A 24,809-nucleotide genomic window follows, 5' to 3' on the forward strand; every position below is an offset into this window, starting at 1 on the left:
AAAGTTGATGACAAATTGTTGTATAAAGAAAGTATCAAATATAGTGAAAAATCAACTTCATGCATACCACTTTTTTTTTTTTTTGCCAAAATGCAAGAAAATTAGAGAGCAATAATAAACAATTGCTAAAGCTCTCCCAAGTATGTCTGGAATCTTACTAAGCCCATTTCTAAATATATCTAAATAGGTCATGGATATACATGTCATGAATATATACATGTTTCATGGATCTAAGAAGAAATTAAAATGGTAATTATAAAATATCTACCAACATAAATTTATGGAATATGGCTAAAGTGGGATTTGAAGAGAAATTTATATCCTGAAATGTATATATTAGAAAAGAAGATTTAAAAATTAATGAACTCAAGATTGAGAAAAGGTCAACAGAATGCACCCAAGAAAAAAAAGGAAATAAGATAGAAGCAATAATGTAATATAAAGCAAATAATAAATATTGACAAAACCAAAAGCTGTTTTTTAGAAAAGACTAATGGGTAAACTGTAGGGCAATAGGAAAGGAGGGACAAATAAACAATATAGGAGATAATGAAAAAATACTATGAATAATTTTTGGCAATAAACTTGAAAATGTAAATGGACAGTTTTCTAGATAAATGTTACCAACATTAACTCAAGAAAAAATGAAATCTTAATTAGACCTATAACCATTAAAGAAATTGAATGAGTCAAAAAGTCCTAGTCCGAGATGGATTTACAGACTAGGACCACGGAACATGGTTTATTAATTCACTTATCTTTGAGAGTGAAGGAATTTGGCTGTTATTCTGAGTGGGAAGGAAAGCCATGAGAGAGTCTGAATATTGCTTGAGAAGAATCACTTGTGGAGAGGGGGGAAAAATCCCCTTTCCCTCTTCTGGTTATTTTTGGGTTACCAAAATCAAATCAACAGGAGGCAGATTGACAAGAGAAAATCAAATTTAAGTTTGTGCCCACGGGAACCCCACATACACGAGAGTGTCAGAGACCCTGAGTATATGAGAGGTTCAGAGATAGAAAGGGGGATCGAGGTGTATAAAACAACCTCAGCTAGGAATGAGGGTAAGGTGTACTGGGGGCTTCAAAAGGTCATTGCAGGATGATAAGAAGAATAAAAAACAGTAAATTAGTAAATTGCCCTATAGATAGATCAAAAGAAGTTATGCCTGATAATCTCTATGGGCAAGGCCTGTAATTCAAATTCTTCTGGGGACCTGAGGTGGGCAGAAGTTTCTCTTGAACTTGAAGCTAAAATTGCCTTTGGCTCAAGGTAATCTGCATAACACTGAAGTACATTTTGAGGCGGCTTATTCTGAACTTTCACATACTCCATCAGCTGCATGGAACATTGACCGTAAGGGGCCAAGGAGCAAAGCAGGGTGACCAATTAGGAAGTTCTTCAATTGGAGCGTGATGGCTCAGACAAGGGTGATTGCAGTGGAGACAGCTGAGAGTGGTGGAATTTGGGAGAAATTTTGAAGATAATCACCAGGATTTACTGATGAATTGGGTGTAAGGTGTGTGGGAAAAAGCGAAGTCAAGAATGACTCCAGGATTTTGGGCTTGAGCAACTGGTAGGATGGAATTGCTATTTACTGGGATAGGGAAATTTGTAGAGAAGCAAGTTTGGGGAGGAAGAGAAAGAGTTTAGTGGAGTTTGAGGTGACTATTAGGCATCCAAATTGAAATAGTAAGTAGGCAGTTGAATATATGAGTCTAGAAGTCAAGGAAGAGGTCTGAGCTGGAGATAAAAACCTGGGAGTTATTGGTACATATGTGGTGTTTAAAAAACTATGAGGCTGGATGAGATCACAGGAGTGAGTGTAGACAGAAAAGAGATGATATTCACAGAGGAGCTTTCCCAAAATGGAGAGATCCAGAAGTTGGGGAGAAACCACCAAGGGGGACTGAGGAGAAGCAGAGTGAGAATTACTGGAGCAAAGCCCTCGAGTGAGTGAGAGGGGATGGAGTGTAGCGTATATGTGGTAGGTGACCTTAGAGAGGAGCACAGATAGTTTATCCATCAAAACAAGAGGGACGGCAGGGTACATAGGCACCATGTTCTCTTTCAATTGTTTCTACTTTCTCAGCGAAACACAAGGCAGGGTCATCAGCCTAGAGTGAAGATATGGAGGAGTTATCAGAGAGAAGGAGGGAATGATGGACCGGGGATTTCTAGTATGATTGGTGGACAGCATGGGGGGGTCATTCATTTCGAGTTCAGTCAGTATGGCTGAGTGTTTTTCTCCATTCAGCTCCACAGGTGCACCCCCAGAGCAGGCAAAGAGTCAGGTTTAACCAGAGCAGGGGCTTGGCCCCATGAGTAGAATGGAGTGGGGGGTTGGGGGGTAAGGGATTAACAGATAACTCCTATCTTAAATAAATTGTTTCAGATAAAAGATAAAGGGGAATAATTCCCAACTCCTTTTACATGGCCACTATCCCAATATAACATAATCAAACAACATAATGAGAAACAATATTTGTGGAAGAAATTAACTTACGAATATCAATGCAGAAATACATAGTAAAATAGTAATAAAATTAATCCAACAGTGTATAAAAATGTACATTATGATCAAGTGGAGTTTACCCAGGAATACAGGGAACTTTACTATAAGAAAATCTACTAATGTAATTTGAATTAGTAAATTCAAAGAGAAAACGGTGTGATCATCTCAATAGTAGTAGAAAAGCATGTGATAAAATTCAGCATCTATAAATGATTTTTAAAAAGCACCTCTTAGCAAACTAGGCAGTCAAAGGAATTTTATTATCCTGATAAAGGATAATGTTAAAATCTACAAACATTATAACTAATCTGATGGTGAAAGATTAGAAACAATATCTTTAAAGCCAGGAACATCAGGGATCCCCATTATCACTCTGTCTATTCACCATTGTAATTGCTACCCATGCAACTGACATGAAAAAGAGATGAGAGGTACCCGGCTGGTGTGTCTCAGAGGTTGAGCATCCACCTGTGATCCAGGAGATCGAGGTTTGATTCCCAGGCAGGGCACATGCCGGGTTGCAGGCTCGATCCCCAGTAGGGGGCGTGCAGGAGGCAGCAGATAATGACCCTTTCATTATTGGTATTTCTTTTTTTTTTAAATATATCTTTATTGATTTCAGAGAGAGGAAAGGAGAGGAAGAAAGAGAGTTAGAAACATCAATGATGAGAGAGTCATTGATCCACTGCCTCCTGCACGCCCCCGGCTGGGGATCGAGCCTGCAACCCGGGCACGTGCCCTGACCAGGAATCAAACCTGATCGCCTGGATCCTAGGTCGACGCTCAACCTCTGAGCCACGCCCGGCCAGGCCATTATTGATATTTATATCTCTCCCTCTCCTTTCCTCTCTCTGAAATCAATATACTTTAAAAAAAAAAAAAAAAAAAGCAAGAAAGAAATGAGAGGTAGGCATAGAAATGTCTTTTCCTAGATTGCTGCTTATTAGATTTTTCCCTCCAGGTTTACAAATAATGCACAAGCTGCAGGCTGCCCTGGTCCTAAACATTTGCACCATCTCATGTGACTGCCTGACAGTTTAGAGGGAAATGAACTGAGTAGGTAGCCAAGCACTGCAGGCATTTACTTCATTCCAGCTTTGTTTCAGGTCCTAGTGCTCAACTTACCCAGTTTCAAAACTCACAGAAACCAGTCTCGGCCCCTTGTGTGCAAATGGCTTCACCACTCTTAAGAAATTTTAATTCTTTGCCTCTCACCAATTCCTATACAGTAAGGTGAGGTATATCTGAGATGTCAATCCTAGCCTGGTGTAGTGGAAACTTACAGAACACATTCAAATGCAGTGGGGCCTTCTCTAAACACCCATCTTCCTCTGTTCCCATGAGACATGGCTTTTTAGCCTCTTCATAGCCCTGATCCACCCTCTGGGTACTTTGCAGAAGATGAATGTCCCTTTTAAAACATGGTGCTTGTCAGTGACAAAGTACACCAGATGTGCTCTGCCAGGCTGGCAGTTCATTGAAACTCCCTTCCCTTATTCTGAAAGCTCTACTTCCATTAACACAGCATTGGCTTTCGGTATCTGCTGACATGCTCTTGGTAGGTTGCTGTTAAAACTTGCAGTCAGTATTGTACAGTTGAAGTTTCTTGTATCTAAGTATTGGGGCAAGATGTGGCTGGGCCACAGTGTAACTGCGGGGGTGGAAGAGGGGGCCTGATTTGGAAAAGAGAGGAGAGGTTCTGTTTAAAGATTTGTTAGAGCCCTGGGGCTGGGAGTGTATGTGCACAAGGAGCTGAGTCAACTCAAAAGTGTGGGAGTGAGGGCTTATAAAATTAGTACAGCAGACATTTATTAACCATGTGAGCCCAATAAATAAATTCTTGTTGAATTCTGTCTAGTTTGTTTTGACCTATTGTTCAAGTCCAAAAGCATTCTGCTGTTCTTGTATTGGCTCAGCATCCACTTTGTGGCCCATGCATGCCCCTTCCTTTACATGCACACACCCTCTAAGGAGCAGTCGATCTCATCATTTCAGCATCTCTGCCCTCTTCTGTTGTTAAAATCTGCCCCACCCCTTGCTTGTTCTGAGATTCATCTTTGTATTGCCTCCAGCCAAAAAGATTGTGTAAGTGGTTTCTTGAGCTTGTATGATGAAGACTTTAGCTTTTAAAAAAAGTTTCAAGGAGATAATAATAATGTTGAATATGTTTTTAAACCACACACACCACCCTAGGAGTCATGTACCCTATCCTCTCAGTTCACCCTCCATCACTGTACCCCTAACCCCCGTGAAGTTCACTGCCCCGCCTTCTGCCTTCTCAAACTTCAACTCTGTCCTGTGAGGTTACTATTCTCTCTGTCACCCATCTCTTCTCTTTGTCTAGCAATAAGTCATTTCCTGTGTTTGAAGCAACTCCGTTTTATTCGTGTTTCTACTTTTAAAGCAAAAATGAGGCTTTATCTCCTGTTTGAATCATTCCCAAGGTTCTTGCTGTACATGCCTGATTCGCTTCCTCAGGGTTTCCTGAAGAAAGATTGAACAGAAGAATGTGCAGAAAAATAAAACAAGCATTCATAAAGGGAGAATGACTTGTATTAGGTATGCATAATACAAATGTAGATAGATAATATCTCCACTTGTAGTATTTTTGAAAAGATATTTCAGGCTATAAATCAGTAATAACATAACCCTTATTATATATTTGTTCATTTATCTATTTAGCACCTAACTAAGCCAGGACCTTGGGTTAGAGTGGTAAACCAAAAGGCAGACTTTGCCCTTAGGAAGCTTAAAACATGGAAATAGTACTTAAGATTGTGCCAGAAAGATATTCCATATTTTTTATTGATTTTTTTTAGAGAGGAAGGAATATATATATATATATATATATATATATATATATATATAGAGAGAGAGAGAGAGAGAGAGAGAGAGAGAGAGAGAGAGAGAGCGAGAGAGAGAGAGAGAGAGAGAGAGAGAGGGAGGGAGGGAGGGAGGGAGGGAGGGAGGGGGAAACATCTATGTGAGAGAGAAACATTGATCAGTTGCCTCCCACACACATCCTACCGGGGGATCAAACCCACAATCTGCGTATGTGCCCTGACCCAGAATCAAACCTGCCACCTTTTGGTGTATGGGATGATGCTCCAACCAACTGAGGCACACTGGCCAAGGCAAGATATCCCATATTCATGGATCAGAAATCTTAATATGGTTGAGATGGTATTACTCCCCAAACTGATCTACAGATTCAACACAATCCTATCAAGAGCCCAGCTGCCTTTTTGCAGAAATTGACAAGCTGGTCCTAAAATTCCTATAGAAATGCAAGGGACCCAGAATGGTTAAAACAATCTTGAAAAAGAATAAAGTTGGAGGACTCACACTTCGTGACTCACTTCCCTTGCAGCAGGGGCACTGTTCAGGCCTCGGCTCAGGCCTGTGCTATCTTAACATGGCATTGGGCCACTACCATTGACTGTAGCTCTCATAGGTGCTGTTGACTGAGATCTGCCCCATCCTTTTCCTTTATGACCCCACACCTGTCACCTTAGGAAATAGTTATCAAGTGGTAGAGTGGCTCTTATTACAAAATTTGTCACTGATATTAATTTATTTTTTCAGGCAAAGTACACAGAGAGTTTAGTAAAAGAAAACAGAAAGGGATGATTTATCTAAGTGAGCAAAACACATGCCTGAAGAAGGGGAAAGGCAAAGAGCTGGGGGTAGAGAGGATGCAGAGTTGCCAGGGTTTTTGTTTCAACCATATCAATGGGATAAAATTTATCCACTAGCAGTATTAGCAATAAAAATAGAAGAGGACGCCCAGGCATTGTTTTTTCCTAATAAAAATAATGATGGTTACATTGAGCTAACTTGTAGGTTCTTCCCCTAACCATGTATCTTCATCTGATTTCCTGAAATAATCATATGAAAAAGAAATAATGTGAATGAAATCTGTTCAAATAGGTCAATAATATTAATATAGTTTGCAGTTATTGAGCGCCAATTTGTGCTGCTAGACACAGTCCAAAATGCTTAATACAAATTAATTTCTTTAATCCTCACAAACAACCCCATGAGTTCCAGACACTAGTCTAATCCCCATTTGATAGATGGAGAGACAGTGAAATAATTTGTTCAGGGTCACAGCTGGATTGTCGTAGAGCTTTGAGCACAGGCAGTCTGTTTCCAGAGGCTGGGCTCTTAAGCACAATACATTGAAGGTTATGTGTGGGTATAGGTGAAATTAAATTATATTTTTAGGAGACTGGAAAGCAGCATATGGCTAAAATAACATATCTGAAGCCATAGGCTTAGCCTGGACAAATATACCTACCTTCCTCTTGTCTGCAATTTGCCTGTTTGTGTTTAGCTTGTAAAATTGCATCAGATATGAAGGCCTTTTGTTCCCCTTCCACTGAGATAACTAATATAAGCAGAAGAGCCCAGAGCTCTAAAGAGACAGACCTGTTAGGTGGTTCACAAAAATCAGTGAGCTTGAATGCAGGTGATACAGCACAATGCACCTCTAACTAGGGGAGTAACTCAAAGACAAATCTACTGGGTCCTTCTTATAAGAAGGGAGAGCAGACCGGGGATCGCAAAGTATCTCCCAGTCTATGGTTATTTCTGCTTTTATGAGTCACATCAAAATGGAACTTCCCACATCTTCCAACACAATACGTTATTTTTTTTTTATAGACTTAGAGAAGTAAGTCCTAGTCAGCTTGGGCTGCTCTAATGAAATACCACAGACGGAGTGACTTAAACAGCAGAAATTTATTTCTCATGGTTCTGGAGGCTGGGAAGTCTGACATTAGGGCAACAGCACGGTTGGGTTCTGGCGAGATCCCTCTCCTGGGTTGCAGACAGCTGATTTCTTGATGCATTCTCACATCAGAAGGAGAGCAAGTGGGCCCTCTGGCCTCTTCTTATGAGGGCACCAATTCCATTCATGAAGGCTCTGCCTTCATGACCTGATCACTTCCCAAAGGCATCACCTCCAAACACTATCACATTAGGAATTAGATTTCAATGTATGAGTTTGGGGGAGACATAAAGTATTCATGACATAAGTATTCCTTTTGCTGGGTACAGTAGCACCCCAATTTAGCATGGCTTGTGTATGCAGTTTTGAATGTGGAATCGCCAAAACACTAGAATGCTACTTTGTAGTAGAACAAGGGGTTCAGACAGTCTAGTTTTGGGTGGGGATGAACTAATCCACTTCAACAGTTAAGCCCAAACTAAAGAATAAAAGAGGTGACTTTCAGTTAGCAGGACAGTAACATTTCATAATCCAAACCACACTTGGCTCTGTGTGCAAGCAGTCACTGCTGTGTCATCAGAAGGCCGTTTGTCTCTCTGGACTCAGGGTTGATGGGTACACCAGGAAGGGGCTGAGTCCTTTCCCTGCATTCCTGATCATGTCCTGTCCTGGATTAGCCAACTGGCCTCAGAACAGATAAAGATGCTTATGTTATACATTGTTGGTGCATAGCAATTTTTAAAAAATACCTCCAGAAGTCCACTATTGGAATAGACTTGTACTTTCACTCAGCCATCCCTAGACTTCAGTTCTAATTGACTTTAAAATCATTGATTTGTAGTTGTTCGCTGTAGAACTGTCAATACACTGAATGCTGTTGCCCCTGAGGGCAGCATCAGTTGAGTTTTAGATGTTTTTGAAGAGAGCATAGATTAAAGGAGAGAGTCGAATATTTAATTCCTTAGGTAGGACCATTTGAAACTCTGCCAATGTTTCTTTACCTGATAATCTTGAAAGTACCTAACAGAGTTTTTTCATGAACCCTCTTGTAAATAATTTAGTGCCCCTTTTTTAAGCTGACAAGGCTCTGATTGTTATAATGTATTTTTATTAGATACATATTTTTTGCATATTTTCAGAAAAAGTCAACAGAAGCTTTATGATTCCTCCTATCTTATCTATTTTATTTCTAGGAAGAGAGTTTATTAGGACTGACTTTTGAAAAATAATAGCTTTATTGAGATATAATTTACTTACCATGTAATTCATCTAAAGTGTACAATTTAATGGTTCTAATATATTCACTACAATCAACTTTAAAACATTTTCATCACTGAGAGAAAGGGAAAAACACCTGCTAGCCATCACTCACTCCCCATTTCCTCCCACTCCTCCCCTACCTCCAACCCTAGACAACTACTAATCTACTTTCTATCTCAATAAATTTTCCTATTTTCGACATTTCATATAAATGAAATCATACAATATGTGATCCTTTGTGACTGGCTTCTTTCACTTAGCATCATGTCTTCAAGGTTCATCCATGTTGTAGTGTGTGTAATTCATTCCTTTTTGTTGCTGAATAATATTTCATTGTTTGTATAGAACACATTTTGTTTATCTATCAGTTAATGGACATTTGGGTTGTTTCTTCTTTTAGGCTATTATGAATAATGCTGTTATAAACATTGTGTATACTTTTTGCGTGTGAAGGTCTGGCTTTTTGGTGACTTGGCTGGCCTTGAAAATACTGGTGATATCATAGCTAAATAGGAACCCCAATGTCCTCTTGCTCAGCCTCCTTTTTAGGGACATAAAATGTCTGGATTACAGATGAGGCAGCTGAGGCCCAGACAGGGTAGGCAGCTTCCCTGGGGAAAAAAGAGATAGAGTGACGGAGTGGGGCCCCACTCCCAAGTTCAGTGCTTCACCAATTCATGTGGAAACATGAAGGCAGAAGACCTAAAGCCCACAGTGCACGTATTTGTAAAAGTCTTGCAGGCTTTCCTGTTTGCTCTTTCTTCTGTTTGTTATTTCCAGTGGTGTGATCTGGTCTGAAAGCAAAAGAACAAGAACTTCAAAGTGAGAATGTTCTTAGAGCTCTTCTTAGTGATGTCCCTCTAGCCCAAGATCACACTTTCGGTGGCAGAGCAAGGACTGGAACTCCTGTCTCTTCACTTGTCATCCTGACCCTCATTGTGCCCCCTGTGGGCAAGTATTCCTCGTCCAGGAGCTGGGTGAAGGGTGTTGCTGAGTCATTTTGTGTCTCTTCTCTAAAAGAATCCTGTCACAGGGCTGCTGTCCGCCAGTCATGAGCAGAAGGATGCCTGGGTGCGGGATAACATCTACAGCATCCTGGCCGTGTGGGGCCTGGGCATGGCCTACCGCAAGAATGCCGACCGTGACGAGGACAAGGCCAAGGCCTACGAGTTGGAGCAGGTAATGCTGACTGGCAGCCGTGTCTTGGTCACTCAGCACCTTTTCCCTAAACTGGAAAGCCTACAAGGAAGTAGTTTAATGTGTAAAGCAGTTTGGTGCAGACATTGGCTCCATTTCTGCTATAGAATGTTTGGGGGAGGCACTTAAGTGGTCTCAACCTCTTGTTTGTCCTTCCCTTTGAGATTTTTCCTTCCAAAAAATAATCACACCGAATAGGAAAATAAAGCATTCAAATTTCTAACTAGCTCCATTTCTCTCACACATGTTCTGTCAATTTTATGTATGCTTATATAAGAGGTTATATAAACTTATATGATTGTTTTTTAAAAGTCAGTGCGCCAGAACTACACATTCCAAAGAGTATACTCCTTTCAGAGTAGTCGTGTTGAATGCATACTTATCCAGACAGTATTGCCATTGTTTAAAACATGTTTGGAATTTCCCTTAAAAATGCCTTTCTTGTTCGAGCCATTCCAAAGCAGTCTTATTAATTTATAGTCACCCTCTAACTTTGACCCACATTGGTGTTATCCAAGTTTTGTTCCTATGTTACCATATAGCACAATGAAGTCCTTTTATTGTTTTCCAAAATCAGAAACCAAGATACCCACCAAAGGAAAGATTTACCATCATTGAATATGTGAGAAAATTATCTGTCCCTGAGCACAGGAGGTATTTTCAGAATGTTTTGAGTGATAGCATTGAAGTAGGGAGCATTAACACATAAAAGAATAGTTTTCTTGGCATGAGAGCCTTTGGGATTTATCTTTGATTCATACATTCCTCATTGTCCCTTACAGCCAGTGGACCATCAAGTCCAGGGAGAGTTCTTGTGGCCCAACTGGTGCTTGTTTATAGCAACCAAAGTGGGCATGAGTGGCAGGCAGCCTTAACAGCAGTAGGGAGGCTAAGAGAGGAGGCCTGTCTATGGGAGCAAGAGAAGTACAGTTTGGATTTGACTAACATGCTGAGTGTGAGGTGATAAAATCACCTGGTCTTGGAGGTAAGGCAAGAATGGGTAGTTTTTTAAAATGTGTACAGCAAGCACTGAATGTTCTTCCAAGAAGTTGGATGGCTATTAAGTAAACAAATCATTCAGTTAACAGTATTATAATTTGATGTCCATGTCCTCCAAACTTCCCATCCTCCTTTGAGACATGATCAAAGTAAAGCCATGCCTGTCTACACACACACACACACACACACACACACACACACACACACCCCTCTCTACCTCTCCTCGATAAACAATTTCTGATCCAGGTTAGAGGTGACCGGATTTGCTGTTCCATAACTGACAACAGCAAAGTACAAACAGGCCACATTGTTTGATTTGTTGAGTGTGGTTAATAACTGAAGGAGACATCTCCTTTGATTATGGAAAGTAACACGGGATCTTCCAGTGATCCTCAACAGGGATGCTATGGCATTTGGGGCTTAGGGAACATAGTTATTGTGTGAGACTGCCCTTGCTTTGCAGGAAACTTAGGGTCCTTGGTCCTTACTCACTAAATGCCAGTAGCCCCACCTCCATGATGACAAAAATGGCTCTACCCCCACATTTCCAGATGCTCACCCACTCCCAGGGGATGGTAATGTCACCCCCAGTTGGGAACCACTCTGCTTCTTCATAATGGAAAAATAACTTTTATTTATTTAAGGGGAAGTGAAATTGATAAATGTTTATGCTATACATTGTAGGAAATGTTAATTATTACAATGTTAATTATACCTTATATTTATGAGAGAACATTTTCTTCCTCAAAAGAGTATATGACATAAAGTGAGATTATATTTTAGAATCCTAGGATTTTAGAGGCAGAAGGATCAGAAAGATGATCCTCTCCAGACTTTTATCTGGTGATCGGCTTTTGTGGCCCTTCAGTACGCCCTCCCCTGCAAACCATGTACGTTCTGTAAGACAGGAGATGCTCGTGGCCCTGGGTGGGAGCTTCCTTCAGCCAGGCTACTTTGAACTATCCTATTCTCCAGCCACTTGTGAAGTAGTTTTATAGTGTTGTTAGTAGGACACATTAAGACCAGTCTTCTAATATTCACAATTAAGACCTGAATTGTGAAGGAAATGAGAGGCCACATAATGTATTGACCAAGAGCTCAAACTCTGGAGTCAGATGGCCTGGGCTCTGTCCTTGCTCTAACTGCTGCCAGCTGGGAGACTTTAGCAATGTTACTTCATCTTTCTCAGCCCCTGTTTCTTCATCTATAAAGTGAGGTAATAATAATACTTATAAGGTTGTTGCAAGAATTACAGAGAATCAGGTAAAGTGTTTTGCACAATGCCTGGACATAGTGTCTGATCATTGCTATTTATAATGATAATAAGAATTATAATTATTGATTACAATACATATTATTAAGAAACCTTGGCAGCTATGTGCAATTTTGTAAGAACTTTATTCAATAGTCCAGTAATGGTGACACAAATGGCTATTTTGGCACAAAGCAACATTACTTGGGACAGGCATGGTGGACTTAATTCATCCTTGCATAACAAAAATAAATTACTAAGAATTGTGCCATAGAGCTCCAGGGTACTAGGCTTCTACAATTGCCTTGCTAAAATATCAGTGAGTTGTCACTGGATTTCAGAGCCGGGAGGTGCCATCTGGTCCAACCCCTTTATTATAAGTCACTTTGTCAAGATTTTCTTTCTTTGTGATGCAGTGGAGCGATGGAAATAACTAAACAATGAGAATACTTGTATACGCTGGGGATCTGCCTTTTCAGGGAAGTCTCTGGGCAGTGCTGGCTTACTGGCCATGTGGTGAGGTTTTCATGGAGCAAAAGAAGCTGGCCTTGTTACTGATCCCACTTTATTTCTACAGAACGTGGTGAAACTCATGCGGGGTCTTCTCCAGTGCATGATGAGACAGGTAAGCAGAAAATGACAAATGTGTTTGTAGGTAGGTCATCTGAGTGGGCATTTTGTCATTTTCATGATGACAACTAACATTCTTAAAGCATTTTGAACTTTTCAAGATGGAGAAAAATTGAAAATATTTTACTTTCACCTTTTTTTATCTTTATTATTGAAAGTATTACAGATGTCCCCCTTTCTCCCCCATTGATCCCCTCCACTCAGCATCTGCCCCACCCCCAGGCCTTCTCCACACTATTGTCTGTGTCCATGGGCTATGCATTTATGCATGTAAGTTCTTTAATTAATCTCTCCCCATCTACTACCCCCCCACCTTCCCTCTGAAATTTATCAGTCTGTTCCATGCTTCTATATCTCTGAATCTATTTTGTTCATCAGTTTATTTTGTTCATTAAATTCCACATTTGAGTGAGATCATGTGATACTTGTCTTTCTCTGACTGCCTTATTTCACTTAGCATAATAACTCTCCAGTACTTTCAACTTTTAAAGTTATCTTCAGTACTTATATTATACTATACAACCACAGACTCAAAGGATGCTGTGTCACAGAATCTCTTTTGAAGAGTTACTTGTGTAAAAGGAGAACATTCTTTAAAAAAAAAAAAAAAATGAGGAAGAAAACATTTTTAAAAGCTACTCCTAGAAAGTCACATACTATTATTTAGTCCATTGAGTTTATAAAAGGGTTTATTTTGAGTTGAAATGCTTGAATTTCTAAAACTTGACATTACTATTTACTGGTATTTTCAGTGAGGGGTAAATAAAACAACTCATTGAGCACATACTGTATATGGAACTTCATATTAGGATCTGCAACATATGCAAAGATGACTATGATACCATCCCAGCCCTTAATCAACATGTGCCTGCTGGTCTTCAAAGACAGTTACTCTTTTCCTTTTAACATAACAGGCCTTCTTCCTGCCCTCCTCCTCTCCCTCCTTCCCTCTCTCTCTCATTGAGTACCCACCATGTGTTAAGGCTCATGCTGGGGATATGCAGATATAGAAACCCCTTGGCTTGACCACTTGCCGCTGAAGAACTTGTTAAAATCCCACTGGGCTGAGACATTCCTAAAGATGGGCAGGAAGAATCCCACACACAGCCCCTCTTATGTGGTCCTTACTAGTGAAAATTCCCTGTTTTTCATCCCTCTGGCTCCCAGAGGTAGCAGATAAGAGGTCTGCATCCAGGAGATTGACCCTGGGTGTGGCCTCTGCCAGCCATGAACCCCTTAGCTATGCAGAACCAGCTTGCCTTCTCCCCCAGGTGGATAAAGTGGAGAAGTTCAAGCACACTCAGAGTACCAAGGACAGCCTGCATGCCAAGTACAACACTGCCACGTGCAGCACCGTCGTGGGCGACGACCAGTGGGGCCACCTCCAGGTGGATGCCACCTCCCTTTTCCTCCTGTTCCTGGCCCAGATGACTGCCTCAGGTGAGCCAGGGCCATTTGAGCCCATTGTATAGGGAGTGACAATCCAGAAAGGGACAGGGAGGGGCAGATATTGATCAGTATTCAAAATAACCTGTTTCTGTAAAGAAAAACCCTGCTTCTTTATAATATTATAAGCGCAGACTCTGTGACATGCGAACAGTCTCCTGAGCACTTGCAGAATGAGGGCTGTTGAGCCAGTTCTATTAGCATCTCTGTAGTTGATCCCAAAGCTTCCTTTCTGTCACTGTCACCTAGTTACTGGAGCAACCTAGATCAGATCTACCTTCAACAGTTCAAATATCTGCAGTGTCATGCCCCTTCAAAGTTTTCTTCTCTAGGACTATATCAGTGGATATGCTACAATTAATTTAACTATTCCTTTATTCCTTTGCTTTTTGCTGTTATAACTAATGTTGCAAAACCAACTTTGATCCCATATCTATTTGCTTCCTTCCATTAGCTAGATATCATTCAAGGAGTACAGAAGACCCCACACCTCTTTCAATTCTTTCTGCTTGTAGGCACACACAAAAAATGAACCTTCCTTCCTCTTTCTGAGATTAGACATTGTGTTACAATTTACTTCAGACTTAGTTTTTGATGCTTAGTGAGAAAAATGAAAATGGGGTAAAAGGATTCATTTTCCTAGTGTGGTATCTGTAATTGGCAACTCTCTTTACAACATTACTTCATAATTTCATTGTTTTTCTTTACTAGGTTTACGTATTATTTTCACCCTCGATGAAGTGGCCTTTATACAGAATCTTGTTTTTTATATAGAAGCTGCATATAAAGTTGCTGTAAGTATAAACCCTGGTAGTATTTTCAGTTGTCAAAAAGAATAAAAATCATATGGTTCTTTGGGGCTGAGCAGAAAGTTAGCATGATTAGAGCTGTAAGATTATGTCACCTCCACACACAAGTGCACCTTTTTGTCCTGGGATGCAGTTGCAGAGCTCATGGTTTTGGAATACACCACATGCTCTGTTTGAATCCATGATTCTTATTTTAAATAAGACCTTAAAATGTCCTGTGGCATGTACACAGGCTGGCCTGAATCTGGATTAAGAGCAGCAGCAACGCCTTGGTGGGAGCTGCTGTGCTGTGGGGCTCACCCCAGGCAGCCCACAGGGGGCCCCAGCCGGATGTGTGCCCCAGATCAGATGTGTGTGGGTATAAATTTGTATAAACCCTAGCTCCTCCAGAGTTGGCTATAAGGGTGATAGAGAAAGGTAGAGTTTGGTTTGAAAAAGAAAGCCACTGTGGTCTAAAGCACGGGTGAACAAATTTTTTCTGTAAAGGGCCAGAGAGTAAATATTTTCAGCCTTATGGTCCCTACAGTCTCTTTTGCCGCAACTCAACTCTGCCATTGTAGCACCAAAGCAGCCATAGACAACACATAAACATGTGAGCATGGCTATGTCTCAAACAGGTTTTATTTACAAAATCAAGTGGCAAACTAGATTTGGTCCAAGGGCAGTAGTTTGCTGCCCCCAGGTCTAAAGTGGTGACTTTCAACCACGGGCAATCTTCCCCTCCCAGGGGACATTGGACAATGTCTGGAAATGTTTTTGGTTGTCATACTAGGGAGGGTGCTACTTGCATCTAGAGGGTGGCCAGGGACTCTGCTGAGTATTTTACAATGCACAGGATAGCGCCCACCATAAAGAGTGACCCGGCCCCAAATGAGGTTGACAAACCCTGGTCTAAAGGAACTGGAGAAGTCTTTGTGGAAAAGGTGGGACTTTAGTTGGACTCTGGAGGATGAGTAGGGTTAGACAAGCAGATGGGAGGAAAAGGGGTGTTTGGGGTGAGGGAATAGCATGAGCAGTCAAAGAGGCAGGAATAGGCTCTGAGTGTATATGTGGGGGATGCCTGGGGAAAGGGGGTGCATGGTGAAGTAGACTTAGGGTCAAAGTTGAGTGTTGGACAATGGTAGAAAATAAAGTCCATTTGTGGGTGTGCAGGGGTGGAGGCCAAATAATGGAGTTACGGCCATCCAGAGAGAAAGATCTGAACAGCATCCACTAGGGTTGGATAAACAGTTTGTCACTTTAGACTCTTAAGCAGGGAGTGAGCTGATGAAAGCAATTTTTGAGTTGGAATGAAGATGGATTGGAATGTGGAAAGACCCAGATGTGAGGAATACTAAAGGAAGGAGTTCTGGGTCTTGGCTCCAAGGCAAAGAGTCTAAAGTTGCCCTAGTGTGTCTAAGTCAGAATTTTCACATTTTGAAAATGTTCATCTTCGGAGACCAAGTAACAGATACTGAAGTTTTGGCATTGGCCCTGTCCTTGTTGGGTTGTAATCTTTCAATAGTGCACATAGCATTATTTCAAAAACAGTATCCAGTGCTTGGCTTTCTTAAGAGAAAATATGAATTATAAAAGATAGATATGCATGTATCAATTTCTCTATATGGATACAGTGCTCTCAGCCAACTCATATTAATCAGTTTAAAATACCAGGGAGAGAGGAAACAAGATGGCGGCGTAGGTCACAGCTGCACCCGCCACCTCCACAACGACATCAAAATTACAACTAAAATACAGAACCACCATCACTCAGAACCTCCTGAAATCTGGCTGCACAGAAGCCCCACAACCAGGGAGCTGAAGAAGCACGGAGACCGGGGGAGATGCGGGCGGGTCGGGGCTGACTCAGAGAGACGCGGCGGCGGGCCCACACCCTCTGCAGTTTAAACCCAAGAGGGAATCTCGGCGGCGGAGGTTTCCCAGAGGAGTGACAGGTCCCAGCCCCACAGCAGGCCCCAGCCCAAGGCTCCAGGGCCGGGAAGAGACGTCCCCACAACTTCAGGCTATAAAACCAACGGGGACTGTCCCTGAGAGTCCCAGAAGCGGCAGGAGCCCCAGCAGCTCCTCTTTAAGGGCTGCGCACAGACCCACTCAGACGCACCCCCTCTGAGCCCAGCGCTGGGCAGCAGCCTGAAAGGACCCGGGACACTCGGGGAGGAACTAACCTGCCTGGAATCCGGGCGACAGGTGGAGGGCGGCTTCCTCCCAGGCAGAAGGGCTGGCGGAGGCCATGGCTCACGGGGCGAGTCCTCCCAGCACACAACCAGGAAGCAGGCGCCATATTTGAATCGCCAGCACCTGACTCCCACCTTTGGCCCCGCCCCATGATTCCCGGAGGCCCCGCCCCTCCCCACCTGCAGCTCATCCAGGCCCTTTCCAGGGGCTTTTCTGTGCAAGTGGCCTCTCGAGCCTCAGGCTTAGGACTTTCCTAAAATCTCTCAAACAGGCAGGAGTGTGCCCCATATGGCTTGATAAGTGGCCCCAGGCCCTGCACTAGCGGCAGCTGCACTGGCTCATAGCTGGGCCTCTCCTGGGCACCTCCAAGCCCAGCACAAGGAGCAGCCAGCTACGGTTTGCTGAGTAGCTCATGCTGGGTGGCCCTGGGCAAGGCACTGGCACAGGCTGACTGTGCACCTCCCGGGAGGCCCCAGGGACAGCACCTGGTGATCAGACTCGACCACATCCACGAGTGACACTCAAGGGGCGTACTTGGTGAACACCAAAGCTCCACTGAAGTAAATCCTGCTCCATAGGGGTGTCTCCAGCACAGCAGCTCTTTGGCTGTAGCTGCAGCGGGTCCTCACAGCTGATTGGCCTGGGGGTCAGTTCCTCCCAGGGACGCCAACAGCAACCAAGGCTCAACTACAACAGGACAGTGCACAGCCCACACAGGGGAGCACCTGGAAGGCCCAGCTCAGGGGACTGGGGAGGCTGAGCCACTGGACCCTACAGGACACCTACTACACAAAGCCACTCTACAAATTCCAGGAGACATAGCAGCTCTACCTAATACATAGAAACAAACACCTGGAAGCAGCCAAAATGGGGAGGCAAAGAAACATGTCACAAAAGAAAGAACAGAAGAAATCTCTAGAACAGGAACTAAATTAAATAGATCCAAGCAAGCTAACAGATACAGAGTTCAGAATTTTGTTTATAAGGAGGCTCAACCATATTAGTAAGAGTTTTAAGAAAATAACTGAAAAAATTGACATAATAAAGGACCAATTTGAAATGAAGGCTACAGGAACTGAAATGAAGAATAATTTACAGGGAATCAACAGTAGAGTAGAGGACGCTGAGAATCAAATCAGCAATTTGGAACATGAGAAAACAAAATACACCCAACCAGAAGAGCAAAAAGAAAAATGAATCCAGAAATATGAAGATAGCATAAGGAGCCTCTGGGACAACTTCAAAAGGCCCAACATTCATGTTATTGGGGTGCCAGAAGGAGAGGAAAGAGACCAAGAAATTGAAAACCTATTTGAAAAAATAATGACGGAAAACTTCCCCACCAAACTAGCAGTACAGGAAATGTTGAAGGGTCTTCTTTCAGAAGAAGCTAATGAACAAAAGAATCAGACGATCTAAATCAATCCAGAGACATTGACGCAGGCAACAGACGATCATATTTCAGAGGAAAGAGGGAAGGGGGGTGGAGGGTGGGAAGAGATTAAGCAAAGGAGTTATATGCATATATGCATAACCCATGGACACAGTCAATAACGGGGTGAAGGCCTGGGGAGAGGGTGGGAGTGAGGTGGAGGGGGTCACTTGGGGGGAAAAATGGGACACCTGTAATACTTTCAACAATAAAGATAAATAAAAAAGTAAAATTTTAAAAAAATAAAATAAAATACCAGGAAAGTTCAGTATTCTGTGCCTTGGTTTTGACTTGCGCTCCTGTTACTTGCTGAGCATTTTTCCCCCTGAGAGGTAATGCTAGAAAAAGATATTAAATTATTTTAAGTGGTTTGGTTGGCTTCAAGTATTTATTACCCATTTGTTAAAGTTTCTTTATTCCATCTTATAATTTAATATAAGTTCAAAGGAATCAGCTAAATTGAGGGGCAGCATTTGATTTTAAGATAAATAAAATACAGGGTGTCCCAAAAAATGTATAGACACACTTTGAATAATTATAAAGGCAGTGTTTATTAAAATACATTTCATTTTCAAAATTGAGCTATTAGCTTTAAAGTATATATACATTTTTTGGGACACCCTGTATTTTCTTCTCTATAAATCAGGAGTTTCTTACAGATTAATAATTTTTAGGAATAAAAAAATTGAAAGCACTTTTGCATGCATTTTTGGTTCCACCTGAGTATTTAGTTCCAAAACTGCACAAAGGTAAAATGAACTGAAATTGAGAATGAATACTGCCTGAGTGCGTAAAACCATTTCGAGACGAGATGTTCATGTTCCATTATGCCTGCGGTAACATAAAGGAATCATTTTTCCATAGCACTCCTTGTGTTCCTCTTTCTCCTCTGATTCGTACCTTTTTCTCCTGCAGGATTATGGAATGTGGGAACGTGGCGACAAGACCAACCAGGGCATTCCAGAATTGAATGCAAGCTCTGTAGGAATGGCCAAGGTAACAGCACATCCTCTTTGTTTTTCCTTCTGTGCGTTTTTACTGCTTTGACTTGGTTCTCATTAGAAGTTTGGATTTAATCTAGTTAGTATATTTTTCAAAAGTCAACAGCAAGTATGAAATTGAAGGGGCGCATGCACCCCAGCCAACTGAAATTCTAGGTAAAGAATGTAGGTTTCCTACACTGAAATTTGAATGTGCTTGAAAATCAGTGCACTCCGTCCTCATTGTCCATTGTTATCATCCATGGGTCTAAGCTCTTGCTGTTGTTCAGGAAGCTGGGTGTAGACATCCAGTCTTCTATTCTGGGTCATAAAGAAGGCTGAAGAACATGACCGCTTTGTAGGGCAGGGCTCATAAGTTCAAAAGCCTATAGGATCAGGCAAGTAACATTTATTTATTTTTTAAATATGTCTTTATTGATTTCAGAGAGAGGAAGAGAGAGGGAGAGAGATAGAAACATTATGATGAGAGTCACTGATCAGCTGCCTCCTGCACGCCCCCTACTGGGGATCAAGCCTGCAACCCGGGCATGTGCCCTGACCAGGAATTGAATCTCGATATCCTGTATCATAGGTTTATGCTCAACCACTGAGCCACACTGCCGGGTGGCAAGTAACATTTAAACAAGTGAAGTTGGCCAGATAAGAAAATATTGAGGAGTATTGGGGATATTGGGAACATTCTCTAAAGGTATTCCAATTCAAAATCATTTCTAAAACTTCTTTAGGCCAAACAAAACAGGCCTTTGGGGCAGATTCAGTCTACAGGCCACCAGTTTACATCTATTGCCCTAGACATTTAGCATGCCTCCCTCTCTTCCTCCTCAATACCAAAGTGTGCTTTTGGACAGCATAAAGACTCCAGAGCTAGAATTATTAAAGCAACAATAAATATGCTGTTAAGAGAACAGATTGATGATTGCCAGAAGGGAAGGCTGTTGGGGGACTGGGTGAAAAAGGTGAAGGGATTGAGAAGTACAGATTGGTAGTTACAAAATAGTCACAGAGACGTAAAGTGGAGCATAGGGAATATAGTGAGTAATATTACAATAACTATGTATGGTGCCAGGTGGGTACTGGAAATGTCAAGGGAACACTTTGTAAGGTATATGATTATCTAACCACTATGCTGTATACCTGAAACTAATATGAAATAATATTGAATGTAAACTGCAATTAAATTTTTTAATAATAAAGAAAAATAAATAAATAAAAACTATGTTCTGTTAAGGTCAACTGACAGGCAACATACTTAATACTAAAGGAATTAACTTTCTTAAGTGCCAAATATGCTAATGTTAGGAGTTAACCACTAAAATAGATGAAAGAAAAGCTGACCATGAATTTAGTGACCCCTGCACACACACATACACACACATTATTAACTTGTTAATATTTCATTTTTGGTAGAATAAATTCATTTTGGGAAATATTTTTCTATTTTCTCCTGCTTGTTCCTGCAATGAGCTGCAACATTCAGGAAAGCTCTGACTACTGAAAATAAGGATAGACCATGACCACAGGACTCTTTAGCTGATTTTAAAGATGTGTTTCATCACCTTTGGGAAAACATGTATGCTAGATTACTTAATGAAAAAGGAGTATCACGTATGGGAGTTCACTAGAAAGGAAAAGTAATTAAGACTTGTGTTTGTAGGCAGCACTTGAAGCAATTGATGAACTGGATCTTTTTGGAGCCCATGGAGGACGCAAGTCAGTGATCCATGTCCTGCCCGATGAGGTTGAACACTGCCAGGTAACAGCTCAGCGTCCCACGTGCCAGAGAGCTGGGGAGACTTGTGAAGGGAAGACCCCAGCTCCAGTTTTCCTCACCTTTGTAGCTTGGTGGTACTTGGCTTCTTTGAGCTTTAGTTCCCTCATCCATACAGTGGGCATATTGGGCCCTTCCCCTTCTGCTGCACACGGTGGTCCTAAGGGTGAGTAAAATCAACTTAATTTGTCAGAGCACTTCGTAAGCTAGAAAATACCATGCAAACATAAGACTCAACAATGTTATATATATGGAGTCAGCAATCAAGACACCTTGTTTTGCTCAAATAAAATAAAATCTGTTCTTTTTGTTTTGAGCACATAGGCAGTTTTCTCTCAGGTTTATTTCACGATGCCCCCAAATTGAATGACTAGCAAGCACTAGTTCACCTGGAGAGGGGAGAGGGGATAAGCAGAATGGGTAATGGTGTAGAGATGAATGATAGAAATGGCAAATTAGTAGACCCTTCATGAAATACAAATGAGAGAAGGGAGTGATTTTGATGCAGATTAGGGAACTCCATTAAGTGGATAGTAGGTAACCAACCAAAGTCTTATTTAGTGAGGGCCCTAGTACACAGTGCTAGGGCTATGGGAGTCAGATACATAAAAACTTGTAAGCAGAGAGCTTCTAGTGGAAGTGTATGCTTCTGGACAGAAAGAGCCTAGTAAAGAGTAACTAGCTAAAGAACTAGGCTTGGTGTGCAGGGAGAGGTCAGTTGGATATAGAACATGAAGTTTTATTCTGAAGCTGAAGGGCCCCCCATTTTTATCTCACTCTCCAGCTCATTCCATTTTCCCCCATTAAACATTTATTAGTGGGGAATCTGCGATTTCTTGGGGTGTGGTTTAATAGAGTCAAGCTGGTGTGCATCTCAATAGATGTGTAGTCTAGTGGAAATTATGTGAGCTTTGTAGCCAGCTGGGCCTGGGTGCGTATCCTGGATCTGTCGCATACTAGCTGCATTCCTTTAGGCCGAGTCTTTCTACTCAGAGTCTTAGAGCCTTCATATGTGAATTGGATATAGTACCTGAATTCCTTCTTCATATGGGAGATTTAATAAGCTTATGTTTGCAGGGGTCTAGCCCCATGTCTGTATATGTTAAATCTCAGGATTAGCTCCTTCCCTTCCCAAGCTTTTCCTTATAATCTCAACTTCCTTTAGTTTACAGTGCCTAATCCAACCGCCTTATAATTGAGGCGATATTATAGTGTACTAAGTAACCCATTCTCTCTGGAACTAAACTAATTCTACTGTTTACCATTTTGCCTGAGCATTCTTGTGGTCTTCTGGATTTGACTTTTTCTTTAAGTGGTTTCTCAGTTACCCAGTCCAACTGGCCACACTCCATAGAAGCCAGATATTTCTCTGTACTGGCTCTATATGTGTATTCTTCTCTGTCTTTCTTCACCATCAGGACATCCCAGCCTGCTGACACAGGTAGCCCTTAGTTCCTCCCCTGCATGTCCCGAAGGCCTAGCAAAGTCAACAGAAGGCATGGAGGAAGGGAGACAAGCAGTTCTCAGCACTGGCTCTAGGCAGTACCACGTTCTCCCTGACCCCTTATTCTCCCCCAAGGAACAGGGATCATTGGCTAGGTGGGCAAGTTCTCCCATCCGGGGTCATGTTGGTAGGACAAAGCTCTAACTATTCAGATGTTTCTTTGGGGCTGAGGTTATGATCTCTAGATACTGTATGTAACTATTCGTGCTTCCCAGGGTAAAGCCACCTCTATTTTTCATTCAGTCTATTCTGTTCTCCATGCTGCCAAGAGCATCGACATCTAAAGAGATTGACGCTGGACTTCTTTCTATTATTTCTTTCCCGGCCTTTGCAGTGGAAGATATGAACCTTGTGAATGTGACCAAAAATGAAATTATTTCCAAGCTCCAGGTAAGCACTGATCATGCTGGTTAAGTGCTCTGTGTTAAGTGCCATTTTCACACTGTGACTTGCAGCAGCCTTGGTTCTCCATGGAGTCAATGGCTTGATTTATCTAAGCGGGTTCATAGAGTAAGGTATCCAAAGCTGAGTCTACAGGTGACAAAACTAAGTCTCTTAGTGATCAACTAACTTGGTTGTCTTCCTAAGTAACAGAGCTTGAACTCAGGCCATCATCCTTGAACCCCAATTCATACCACTCCTGTACTTCTAAGGCAGAGCTTCTTAAGTCTTTACAGATCACAGGCTCCTTTGAAAATGTATTAAAAGCTAGAGTCCCTGCCAGAAAAAAAATGCACATGTTTCAATATCCTCAGACTTTACACACAATATTAGGAGACTTGGTGATCCCAAAGTTAAATTGAATTTAAAAAAAAAAAAAATCCCTGCTCTGAGTAACTATGTAACTGTGACACATTATATCAAAGTGAGAATGTTATTAAATATTCCAGCCAACTGAAGTTATCAGTAAAATTATCAAAGAATATGTTTCCTAAGCCAAAATCCACATGTTTATGATCTTACTTAGATTCAGTGAAAAATGCTTTTAGCCCTTGGAAACAAGAGGTTAAAGGGTCTCCAATCATATCCCCGAAAGAAGGTGGCTGTCTCAGTCAGGGTTCAGTGGAGGAAAAGGAGCCTCTTTAGGTAGTTGAAGCAGGCAGAGAATTAATGCAGGGAATGAAGTGTTTCTAGGGTAGCAGATTCGAGACTGGACCTCCCCAGGACTCCCAGAACCATCCCGGGGCTGGCCGCTAGGGGTGTGCTTGTCTCCACAGCCTGCGCTAGAGCAGCCCACACACACTTAAACTGGGAAACGGTCACCCAAAGCTGCTATCCAGGGACTAGGAAGGTAGATGAAGAGAGCAGTGCTACTGTCATTCTTTCCTGACACCCAGCTGGACAGGAACACTGGAGCCTGCAGCAGGAAACCCGCAGTAACAGCCCTAAGCCGCAGGATGCCCCACCTGCCTCCCTGTCAAACTTGCAGGATGCAGGCTCCTTTGCATCCAGAGCCTAACTGCAAGGAGTCTGGAATGTCCTTGTAGCTTTCCAGTCTTTCAACTAGAGGCAGTCCCATCCAAGTATCTGAATGGTGACTTCTCCAAGCAGTGAGGGGCCCTTGGCATCTTCGCATAATGTGGCAAATCAGAATGGAAGGCTGGTCATTCACTGAACTCTCAGTAATTACTCACACCTCTGACAGTCTAATGTAATGTTCTGGCATTTCCTTCCAAACACTCATCAAACTTGAATTTACTTTGCTCAGGACTTAAAACTAACTTTTTGTACTGATAGCAAAGAGCACTTGGTACACATTTCATTACTAAAAAATTCATGAGAAAGGGAGCAAAGAGTTGACTGGAAATTAAAATCAAAAGGCAAAGAAAATTTTCTGATTTCCTCAAATGTACTTATTTTTGTTTATCTTCTTAGGGGCGTTATGGATGCTGTCGCTTCCTTCGAGATGGTTATAAAACCCCAAGAGAGGTTGTATTTAAATAATGTTTCTTATGATTCCGTAACTGCTTCATATCTAAGTTGCCACTGTGGTGTTCTCCCTCTATTGATTATAATTGCATGTTAGAATGTTGGAAAGGGAAGTCTTAATTTTGGAGTCAGCAAGCCTGGGGCTAGACAATAGAATAGTAA

General features: G+C 41.8%; 1 protein-coding gene across 5 annotated transcripts in view; it reads left to right on the forward strand.

Moving 5' to 3' along the window:
- Positions 1-24,809, forward strand: part of PHKA2 (phosphorylase kinase regulatory subunit alpha 2) — a 65,717-nt gene that overhangs the window by 5,220 nt on the left and 35,688 nt on the right. For all 5 annotated transcript variants that reach the window (XM_087829479.1, XM_016199353.2, XM_016199354.2 and 2 more), the window contains 8 exons: positions 9,526-9,684; positions 12,531-12,578; positions 13,855-14,023; positions 14,741-14,823; positions 19,361-19,441; positions 21,101-21,199; positions 22,962-23,108; positions 24,594-24,647. In XM_087829479.1, the coding sequence (XP_087685605.1) occupies positions 9,526-9,684; positions 12,531-12,578; positions 13,855-14,023; positions 14,741-14,823; positions 19,361-19,441; positions 21,101-21,199; positions 22,962-23,108; positions 24,594-24,647 (840 nt within the window). The remainder of the gene's footprint in view (positions 1-9,525; positions 9,685-12,530; positions 12,579-13,854; positions 14,024-14,740; positions 14,824-19,360; positions 19,442-21,100; positions 21,200-22,961; positions 23,109-24,593; positions 24,648-24,809) is intronic.

The sequence above is a fragment of the Miniopterus natalensis genome, chromosome X, assembly GCF_054644295.1.
Source record: "Miniopterus natalensis isolate mMinNat1 chromosome X, mMinNat1.hap1, whole genome shotgun sequence".
Taxonomy (NCBI): domain Eukaryota; kingdom Metazoa; phylum Chordata; class Mammalia; order Chiroptera; family Miniopteridae; genus Miniopterus; species Miniopterus natalensis.